Source organism: Myotis davidii, unplaced genomic scaffold (genome assembly GCF_000327345.1).
Source record: "Myotis davidii unplaced genomic scaffold, ASM32734v1 scaffold2270, whole genome shotgun sequence".
NCBI lineage: Eukaryota > Metazoa > Chordata > Mammalia > Chiroptera > Vespertilionidae > Myotis > Myotis davidii.
In genome coordinates, this window is record NW_006281936.1 from 90585 (window position 1) to 101946 (window position 11362).

Genomic DNA, 11362 nt, shown 5'->3' on the forward strand with positions numbered 1-11362 from the left:
ATATTCTCTTTACTCCTAGTTGTAGAATTTCCACTCAGCCAGCCCTCCTGTGGTTCTGGATGTTGTCCGTTCCCTTTTTCAGGCTTAATTTGAATTGGTTGTTTAAGGCAGCAATCTCCGGCGTTAACCTATGCCGCCATCTTCGGTTCTCTCCAGGCCAAGCACTTTATTGGTGATTGTTTAATACTCAGAACAATTCTGAGATGGGTGCTGCACTTGTCCCCATTTTAGAGATGTGAGGCACAGTGAGAAATACCCAGCGTCCCAAGTGGCCAGGCCTGGGATATGTGCCTTATTTTCTGACTGCTGGCAGTTTTTGCTCTGGGGAACTATTTTATACTGTATTTCTACTGCTTAGAATCCCAAACTCTGGGGCTTTTTCTTTTTGTTGCTACAGAATCAATACTTATAGATCTTTAAAGAACAAAGTTACAGAAACATGTTACAGAAAGTCGACCTTTCATAGACCAGAAATCATTGAAAGTATGGAGGTGCCTTCACAGAGGGGAGTTAGGGTGCTGGGCATCAGAGTGGGGTCTTCTCACTGAATTCTTTTGTGTGTGCTTTTTCGAGCTATGTGGATATATTATTACCTATTCAGGAAACAAAATGTGTCTTTCCAAACCTTCTCCCCTCCAATCTCAATCCAACCAGCAGTTATCTCTAGCTTTGTTCCACACTGTTTCCCTGTGTTAACTCTGCTAACACAGAGGTGGAGTTGTCCTTCCCCACCTTTTTTTTTCTTTTTCTTTTGGTTGTTGTATCTACCTGGAATGATTATTTTTCTCCCTTTAAATCCAGTTTAAAGTTTTAATTCACTGTCCACCTCTCTGCAACTTTTTTCACTTTAACAAGAAGTGATTTAGTGAGTCTTCTCAGAACATCTCAGATTTTTACCTTGTAGACTATAAGTCAAAGCCTTTTAGTTATCGATGTCCTTCTCACTTTACTGACTTTAAGCCCCTGGCAGCCAAGAGTTCTCCCATGGTCTCTAACACAGTGTCTCAATAAACAGGCATCAAGAGATGTCTGTGGAGTGACTATTTCTGGGTGTTCTCTTTCATGGCTATTTGTACTTTATTTATTCATTTATGTATTTATTTGTGTGCACTTTTTAAAAAAATATATTTGATTGATTTTTTTACAGAGAGGAAGGGAGAGGGATAGAGAGTTAGAATCATTGATGAGAGAGAAGCATCGATAATCTGCCTCCTGCACACCTCCTACTGGGGATGTGCCCGCAACCAAGGTACATGCCTTTGACCGGAATCGAACCTGGGACCTTTCAGTTCGCAGGCCGACGCTCTATCCACTGAGCCAAAGTGGTTAGGGCTGTGTGCACTTTTTAATCTCCCTGGTTTTCTCTCCTTCACTAATTTTTCTCATCATAGAATTCTACTTTATATTTTATTAAAAATAATATTTTTATTATAGTGATAACTGCTTTATTGAGAATCTGCTATGTTCAGAGGTTTTATTTTAATCTGCAAACTAGTTCATTATAATTGATATTATTTACATTTACAGAAGAGGAAACGGAGGCTCTTAGAATGTAAGTTACTGGCCCAAGGTCATCAGCTTAGTCATTGGGCAAACTAGTATCAAAACTGATGGCAGAGTTATTAGTTGTCCATTTCCCCAGAGTTATTTATAGAAGAAATGAAAGCAAATTTTATAGTCAAATTAACTAAGTTGTATAACCTTCAACACCTTTTAATTCTTAAATGTAGCCATCAGATATTGTGAAAGATGTCAGTTGATTAAACCTGATCGGGCGCATCACTGCTCAGCATGTGACATGTAAGTGTTACCTTCATTTGCTTTCCTTTAACCCCAGCATTGGAAATTGATGACAGGAGAACAGAAGGGGAAGGGACATTTTATATGCTTTATACTTAGCAAAAACACTTCATCCTCTCCCATTATTTGCTATACAGTGGGGCCTTGACTTACGAGTTTAATTCATTCCGAGACCGAGCTCCTAAAGGAGCTCGTTAAGGAGCTCGTTAACTCAAATTACTCTGTCAACTCAATGCAAATAATCTGCCGAGAGATAGCTGGTATCTCAAAAAACTCGTTAGTCGGGGCACTCGTAAGTCAAGGCCCCACTGTATATGTGGGCTAACATTAATATTTCCATAAGCTAGAATATACTTTGGGGTAATCTTTAATAATAGTTCCTGTACTGGTTGATGGAATTTTCTTTTTTTTTAATCCTCACCTGAGGATATACGTTATTAGAGAGAGAGAGAAAGAGAAAGAGAGAGAGAGAGAGAGAGAGAGAGGGAGAGAGAGAGAGAGAAAAACATTGATTGGTTGCCTCCCATACGATCCCCAACTGGGGATCAAACCCACAACGTAGATATGTGTCCTGACCAGGATCAAACCCATAAACTTTTGGTGTATGGGATGATGTTTCCACCAACTGAGCCACCCAGCCAGGACTTGATGGAGTTTTCTTTAAATATATTTTTTATGTTTATGCTTAATATAATATTGATGAACAAGTAAGCAATTACCCCCTTAAGAATAACTATTTCCTGGATTAAAATGTTAATTTTTTTGTTTTTTATTATAAATGTTGATATTAAAACCTAACAAGCCACACACAAAAAAATATTTCTTTAATTTTAATCTGTAACGTTGTTCCCAGAAAAAACTTAAAAGATTTTATTCCTGTGCACTTGTTAGAAGATAATGTGTTGGAAGGAAAGATCCCCAGTTTGGGAATCCCAGTTAATTCTTGAACCTGAGTTAAACAAGTTATTTATCCTTCTGAGTTTAACTTTATCATTTATTATGTTAATGGAGATGATCTGTGGTCTGACATAAATATACAAAAGGCCTGGTGCATGATCGGGGCCAGGGAGGGCGGCGGGAAGGCTCCAGAGCATGTCCGGCCCATTTTGCCCAGTTCCGATTGGCTGGACCTCAGCAGCAAGCTAACCTATCAGTTGGAGCATCTGCCCCCTGGTGGTCAGTGTGTGTCATAGCTACCGATCGAATGGTCGCTTTGGCTTTTATATATATAGATAGATTACATATACTGGCAGGGAGGCAAATTTTGGTCTTTTTTTTAAATTATAAAAATAATTAAATGCTTATCCATGGATAAAATTTTATAAAATACTAGAGGCCTGGTGCATGAAATTCATGCACGGGTAGGGTCCTAGGCCTGGCTGGCAATCAGTACTAATCTGTGGGGTGACCGGTGGGGCAATTGGGGGGAGCCCCCTCTGACACCCGCCTTGGCTGGCCTGGTGCTGCCCACTCACCCGCCCTGCCCCCTGCCATCACCATTGGTCCTGCAGGCTGGGGGCTGCTCCTGTGTTGAGCATCTGCCCCCTGATGGGCAGTGCGCATCATAGCATCTGGTCATTCCACCGTTCGGTTGATTTGCATATTAGGCTTTTATTATATAGGATGTGGAAAAATAATCACATATAAGCCCATCAGTATTAATATTTTAACATAGTTGCTTCTAAAGTTTTCTTTTTATGACTTGCACAGATTTAAAATAGGGATTGTCTGTATTTCATTTCATTTCCCTTAGCTGATTTGTGAGCTGGACTAGCTAATGTACCAAGTGCATCATATCTCTGTGTTAAAATGTCTGTCTCTTAATGTGGTCCAAGGCAGAAAACTATTACCTTTTACCTATGAAAGTATTGGGGAAAATATCAGAAAATTTCTCTAATCTAATGCTTACTTGGTTGGTTTTTCTAAGATGTATTTGTAAAGAGAAAAATGTAAGGGAAAAAATTATCAACAATGAGAATTATGTTTATTTGTTTTTTAGATGTATTCTTAAGATGGATCATCACTGTCCTTGGTATGTATAAACACAGAGGAAGTCACATATAAGGGTGGAGAGGTGGGAAGGAGAGAAAATTTTCAAGATCAACTTAATTACTTATATATAACTAGAGGCCTGGTGCATGAAATTCGTACACTGGGAGGGGGCGGGGGTGTCCCTCAGCCCAGCCTGCACCCTCTCCAATCTGGACCCCTCAGGGGATGTCCGACTGCCGGTTTAGGCCCAATCCCTCAGGCCTAAACCAGCAGTTAAACAACCCTCTCACAATCCAGGACTGCTGGCTCCCAACCGCTCACCTGCCTGCCTGCCTTATTGCCCCTAACTGCTTCTGCCTGCCAGCCTGATTGACCCCTAACCACTCCCCTGCCAGCCCGATCACCCCCACCTGCCCTCCCCTGCCAGCCAGGTTGCCCCTAACTACCCTCCCCTCTGGCCCGGTTGCCCCCAGCTGCCCTCCCTTGCAGGCCTGGTCACCCTTAACTGCCCTCTCCTGATGGCCTGATCGCCCACAACTGCCCTCCCTTGCTAGCCATCTTGTGGTGGCAATCTTGTGACCACATGGGGGTGGCCATCTTGTGCGAGAGTATGACAGTCAGTTTGCTTATTACCTCTTTACTATATAGGATAAGATTGATCTATTTATATACATGTTTATACTAAATGTTTTCCTTTAAAAATATATTCTGATATTGGTAATCCAAATAATTGTATATTAAGAATTAATGTTAAATTTCCCAGTTCCTTATGGAATTTATTAAAAACACATTCACAATTAAGACATTGCTCCCTACTTTCCAAATGACCCATTTCCTAATAATAATGACTAAGTTTTTTTGAAATGTCTTGTTTATTATTATGATTAGAAAAAAACAAAACATACATTTTATCATCTTAACCATTTCTAAGTTCAGTTTAGTATTGTGAAGTATGTTCATATTGTGCAACCAGTCTTCAGAACTTTTTGATCTTGCAAAACTGAAACTCTGTACCCATTAAACAGCTTCAAATTTCCCCTCCCTCAGCCCCTGGCAAACATTCTAGTTTTTGTTTCTGTGAGTTTATGATTTGTCTTATTTTTACAGTGTGACCTTCTTTATTCTTCTAGGGTGAATAACTGTGTGGGATTTTCTAATTACAAATTCTTCCTGCTGTTTTTATTGTATTCCCTATTATATTGCCTGTTCGTGGCTACAACAGTTTTACAGTACTTTATAAAATTTTGGACGGTAAGTCTTTTTTTTTTCCTAAAACATGTTTAAGACTTTTTAAAATGCTCTATTCATAAATAATTTATTCTTTATTACAAGTAGATATACTTTATTTTAATTTTACTAGTTAGAATTTGTAATGGATCAGAGAGCAAACAGGGTAATATTTTCCTACATATATACATGTTTACTTTAAGTAAATGAATATTAAACAGGATGTAGTGAGCTTCTTTTTAGTGATCTAAACTATTTTCACCCACACTCTTAATAGTGGACATAACAATTTTAGGGAAGTAATTGCTTTTATTTGAGTTGATGAGACTTACTGAAGTTTTATAGTAATAAAACTGATATTCTCAAGTCTATATAATCACTAATCTCTGTCATATCTGTATAGACATTAATTCTTTTTCTATCATGAGTTGCAAATGTTTTTTCCACATTTTCATTTTATATCTTACTAGAGGCCCGATGCACGAAATTTGTGCATGGGTAGGGTCCCTAGGCCTGGCCAGCGATCAGGACCAATCTGTGGGGTGACCAGTGTTACGATCAGGAACCCCCGCTGGCACCCACCTTGGCTAGCCTGGGGCCTGCAAACTCGTGGTAGCTTCTGCGTTGAGCGTCTGTCCCCTGGTGGTCAGTGCTCACCATAGCAACTGGTCGTTCCACTGGTCATTCTGCCACTTGATCGATTTGCATATTAGGCTTTTATTATATAGGATAACTCTGCTTTATTTTTTATCAAATCAAAGTTTTATATTTTAAAGCAGTGCTTTTTAAAAATATATATATTTTATTGATTTTTTACAGAGAGGAAGGGAGAGGGACAGAGAGCTAAAAATATCGATGAGAGAGAAACATCAATCAGCTGCTTCCTGCACACCCCCCACTTGGGATGTGCCCGCAACCAAGGTACATGCCCTTGACCAGAATCGAACCTGGGACCCTTCAGTCTTCAGGTCGATGCTCTATCCACTGAGCCAAACCAGTCAGGGCTAAAGCAGTACTTTTTTAAATGATTTCCAATTTTAAGGGTTTTTTAAATTTAAAAACAGTACTTTGTATTTATGATTCCTGGCTTTAGTTTGTTTGCTATAAATTTCTTCTGGAATTTTTGTTTGTGTTTTCACATTTAATTCTTTGATTTTGAAAGGGGGGTTGTTGTGGTTGAAAAGTACTTTTGGCCCTGGCCTGTGTTACTCAGTGGTTAGAATGTTGGCCCACACACCAAAGGGTCATGGGTTCGATTCCCGGTCAAGGGTATGTACTTGGGTTGCAGTTCGATCCCCGACTTCTGTTGGGGTGCTTGCAGGAGGCAACCAGTCAGTGTGTCTCACATTGATGTTTCTCTCTCCCCCCCTCTTTCCCCTCCTTCCCTTCCACTCTGAAAAGCAATGGAAAAAATATCCTCAAGTGAGGATTAAAAAAAAACGTACTTTAGGAATTTATTCCTAAAAACCCTCTGAAGGTGTTTTAAAATACAGGTTTTGTTATTATTCAGGTATGGTGAAGCCAACAGATAAGGAGGTAATTACCATTGAAAGGATAGTTTGTCGCTCCCTGTTCCCAAGGGCAGAGGCATGCCATACTGTGCTATACCACACAGAGCCACACAGGGAAGCACTGGGGTCATGCAGTAAGCAGAAGGGGCAAGCCCAGAGCCTTTATTGTGGTTTCTGCAGGAAAGGCAGGGCATTGTAGGGCACGGGGATTTCTAATTAACCAGTTTGAATAATTCAGTACTCTCTGGGCATACAGGCTGTTCCTGGTTGTCTGATACTTAACTCTAGGACAGGGGAATATTGCATCCTAGAGTGTAAGAGTCAGGCAGAGGGGGTGGTTTGGAATTTGGGCTCTAACTGGTTGGTTTGTACATGAGAGATACATTCCTTGCCATCTCTTAAGAATTAGATAGCCCTGGGAGTGACAGTTTCTTCCCAGTTAGCAAGGCCCAAGATAACAGAGCATCAAGAACATAGAAAATAAGAAAGTATACTTAATGCAGAGGGGCTATTATTATTATTCCAATTTTCAGAGTTGGAAAATGAGTATAGAGAAGTTAGATAACTACCCAAGGTAACATATTTAATAGTATTGGAAGCCAGAATTTTAACTGACATGTCTATTCCAACATACAGATACTTACCACTATGACTTGCTATTCATAATCAGTGGGAAGAAAATAATTAAAGGCTCAAGTCATAAAACAGTTATTTTTTCATGAAATACCTAATACATTTTGGAAGGACTTTATTTAAAACACCATTAGATGTTTAAAATTTGGGTATTTAAAACCAGGGAATGCTGACATTGCCTTTGAGCATGTTAGAAAAGAGCACCCCATATCTATGTGGTCTTAACCTAATGAATTTTGGCCTCTATTGTTTCCCTACCTTGGTATCTTTGTTCAGTTTACAACCTACTTAACCATACTCAATGGCCCTATTTAAAGGAAAAGGACTCAGTGCCAGAAGAATGAAGTCCAAATTATAGAATTTCACATTTATCAGAAACTTCAGCACTGTTTGCATGTAATGATTTATTAATTAAGGAATATTAACTTTTTTAGGTTAATCATGTTAAGAAAGTCTAGTAAACTTAAATCTACCTTTTTCTTCATTTGTTCAATAAATATTTACTTACCACCTATAATGTGCCAGGCAGTATTCTAGGCACTTGGGATATATCAGTGAACAAAACAAAGAGTAATGTCTTTGGAAGAAGGAATCAAATAATAAACATAATAAATAAGTAAATTATATTTTAGAAAGTAAATGCTGTGAAGAAAATAAAACTAGGGTAAGGGATTTGGCAAGTGTGAGAGTGGGTAGGATACGTGTAGTTTGCAGCATTAAAAAGAGTGATCAGGTAGACCTCAGTAAGAAGTTTTGAGGAAAGACCTTAAGTTAGTGGATATCTGAGAGAAGAACATTTATGCACACAACACAGGAGCACCTAAATATATAAAGTAAATATTATACTAACAGACTTAAAAGGAGATATAGCCCGGCTGGTGTTGTGCAGTGATTGAGTGTTGACCTATGAACCAGGAGGTCACAGTTCCATTCCCAGTCACGGCACATGCCCGTGTTGCAGGCAGGAGGCAGCCAATCGATGATTTTCTCTCATCATTGATATTTCTATCTCCTCTCTCCCTCTCCCTTCCTCTCTCTGAAATAAATTTTAAAAATATTTTTAAAACGGAGATATAGACAGCAATACAATAATAGCAGGGGACTTGAATACCCCACTTTAATCAGTGGATAGATCATCCAAACAAAAAGTCAATAAAGAAGCATCTACCTCACCCTAGCTGGTTTGGCTCAGTGGATAGAGCGTCAGCCTGTGGACTGAAGGGTCCTGGGTTTGATTCCAGTCAAGGACACATGCCTGGGTTGCAGGCTCCGTCCCCAGTAGGGGGCATGCGGAAGGCAGCCAATCAATGATTCTCATCATTGATGTGTGTGTGTCTCTCTCTCTCTTTTTTTTTTTTAATATATTTTATTGACTTTTTACAGAGAGGAAGGGAGAGAGAGATAGAGAGTTAGAAACATCTATGAGAGAGAAACATCGATCAGCTGCCTCCTGCACAACCCCCACTGGGGATGTGCCCGCAACCCAGGTTCATGCCCTTGACCGGAATCGAACCTGGGACCTTTCAGTCCGCAGGCCGACGCTCTATCCACTGAGCCAAACCGGTTTCGGCTCTCTCTTTCTCTTTCTCTCTCCCTTCCTCCCTCCCTCTCCCTCTCTCAAATCAATAAAAATATATTAAAAATAAAAAAATAAAAAGTCTTTTAAAAAAAAGAAACATCTACCTCAAATGACACATTAGTCCATATGTACTCAACACACATGTAGTGAACACTCCATCAAAAAACCACAGAATACACATTCTTCTTAAGCACACATGGAACATTCTCAAAGATCTAAACAATAGATCTTTTTTAGTCAAAAAAACAAGTCTTAATAAATTTAAGAAGATTGAAATCATACAAAGCATCTTTTCCAACCACAATGGTATAAAACTAGAAGTCATTTACAAGAAGACAACTGGGAAATTCACATGTAAGTGTACATTAAATGGTACTGAACAACCAGTGGGTCAAAGGAGATATTAAAAAATATCTTGGGACAAATGAAAATGGAAGTAAAACACACCAAAACTTACAGAATGCAGCAAAAGCAATTCATAGAGGGAAGTTCATAGTGATAAGCACCTATGTTAAGAATTAAGAAAGATCTCAATGTAACTTCAAAACTTAAGAACTAGGAAACAAAGAACAAATGAAGCCAAAGTCCAAATTGGGGATTCTTGTTGATGATCAATTAGTGCCAATGACCATTGGTAGACAGGTGCCTAGTCATTTTACTGGCCCTAATAAGTAAAAACAGGGAGATTAAAAATGGTGGTGGAGTAAGTGGATGCCCAGGATCAATGAGGTATTACCTCACCCCTGTCAGAACAGCTACCATCAACAAATGACAAGCACTGATGAGGATGTGGAGAAAAGGGAACCCTAGTACAGCTGGTTGGAATGCAGACTGCTGCAGCCATTATGAAAAACAGTATGGAGTTTCCTCAAAAAATTAAATATGGAACTGCCATTTGATCCAGTGATTCCACTTCTAGGAATATATCCTAAGAAATCAGAAACACCAATTAGAAAGAATGTATGCATCCCTATAGTCATAGCAGCACAATTTACAATAGCTAAGATCTGGAAACAGCCCAAGTGCGCATCAGTAGATGAGTGGATAAAGAAGCTGTGGTACATTTATACCATGGAATACTATGCAGCAGTATAAAAGAAGGATATCTTACCCTTTGAGACAGCATGGAGGGACCTTGAGAGTGTTACGCTAAATGAAGTAAGCCAGTCAGAAAAAGATAAGTATCACATGATCTCACTCATGTGGAATCTAATTAACAAACTCATGAATGGAGTGGTTCCAGAGATATGGAACAGAGTGGGTAATCTCAGAGGGAAGGCAGGTGAAGGTGAGGGTGGATGGGTGGGAGGTGATCAACGAAAGAACTTGTATGCATATATGCATAACTCATGGTCATAGACAATAGGGTGGTGAAGGCAGGGGGTAGGGGTGGGGTGGAAGGGATCTGTGGGAGGAAAAGGGACATATATAATACTTTCAACAATAAACAAAAAGTTCAACTAACGTCTACAAGTTTAAAAAAATAGATCAGAAATCAATGAAATAGACTTAAAAAGAAAATAGAAAAGATTAGTGAAAATCAGAGCTGGTTTTTGTAAAGAGAAACAGAAATAAACAAACCGTTACCTAGACTCACCAAGAATAAGACAGGACTCAAATAAAATTAAAAAATGAAAGAGGAGACATTACAACTAATACCACAGAAATACAGAGGATTATAAGAAACTATTATGAACAATTATATGCCAAGTATTAGACAACCTAGAAGAAATGGATAAGTTCTTAGAACCATACAACCTTCCAACTCTGAATTATGATGAAATAGAAAATCTGCACAGACTAATTACTAATAAGGAGATTGAATCGGTCATTGAAAGCCTCCCTGCCCCCCAGAGAAAAGTTCAGGACTAGATGGCTTCACTGATAAATTTCACCAAATATTTAAAGAGCTAACTCCTGCCTTCAACTTTTCCAGTAAATGGAAGAAGAGGGAATAGTTCCAAACTCACTTTATGAGGCCAGCACTACTCTGACACAGAAACCAGACAAGGTCACTACAAGAAAAAATTACATGCTAAAATCCTTGGTGAATATAGATACAAAAATCTTTCCACAGAATATTAGCAAATTCAGTAATGCTTTAAAAGAATCATACACCATGATCAAGTGAGATTTTTCCAGGGATGCTTCACCATCTACAAATTCATCAGTGTGATATATCACATTAACACAATGAAGGATAAAAATCATGTTCATCTTAATAGATTCAGAAAAAGACATTTGTTAAAATTCAACTCTGTATACAAAACTCAACAAAGTGGGTATAGAGAGAACATACCGCACCATAATAAAGGCTATATCCTATCTAATAAAAGAGAAACATGGTAATTAGCGTACGTCCGCTACCCTTCCCATTGGCTAATCAGCGAGATATGCAAATTAACTGCCAGCCAAGATGGCGGCCGGCAGCCAGGCAGCTTGAAGCTAACATGAGGCTTGCTTGCTTCAGTGACAGAGGAAGCCAACGTTCCCTGCCTGCCTTGCCGGCCTCTGAGCTTGCAGTTTGAAACATTGTTACAAATATAGAAGCGAAACAAAACCCCAGAAACCAGCTTTCAGCTGGCTGGGATCTCAGAGCTGGAGTTGATGCAGAGTTTTT

The 11362-nt window shown here is 39.1% G+C and overlaps 1 protein-coding gene across 10 annotated transcripts in view; it reads left to right on the forward strand.

The window, feature by feature from the left end:
- The window catches only part of ZDHHC20 (zinc finger, DHHC-type containing 20), an 83901-nt gene that overhangs the window by 38735 nt on the left and 33804 nt on the right, over nucleotides 1–11362 (forward strand). For all 10 annotated transcript variants that reach the window (XM_015562143.1, XM_015562186.1, XM_015562326.1 and 7 more), the window contains 3 exons: nucleotides 1731–1800; nucleotides 3800–3832; nucleotides 4923–5043. In XM_015562143.1, coding sequence (XP_015417629.1) covers nucleotides 1731–1800; nucleotides 3800–3832; nucleotides 4923–5043 — 224 coding nt within the window. The remainder of the gene's footprint in view (nucleotides 1–1730; nucleotides 1801–3799; nucleotides 3833–4922; nucleotides 5044–11362) is intronic.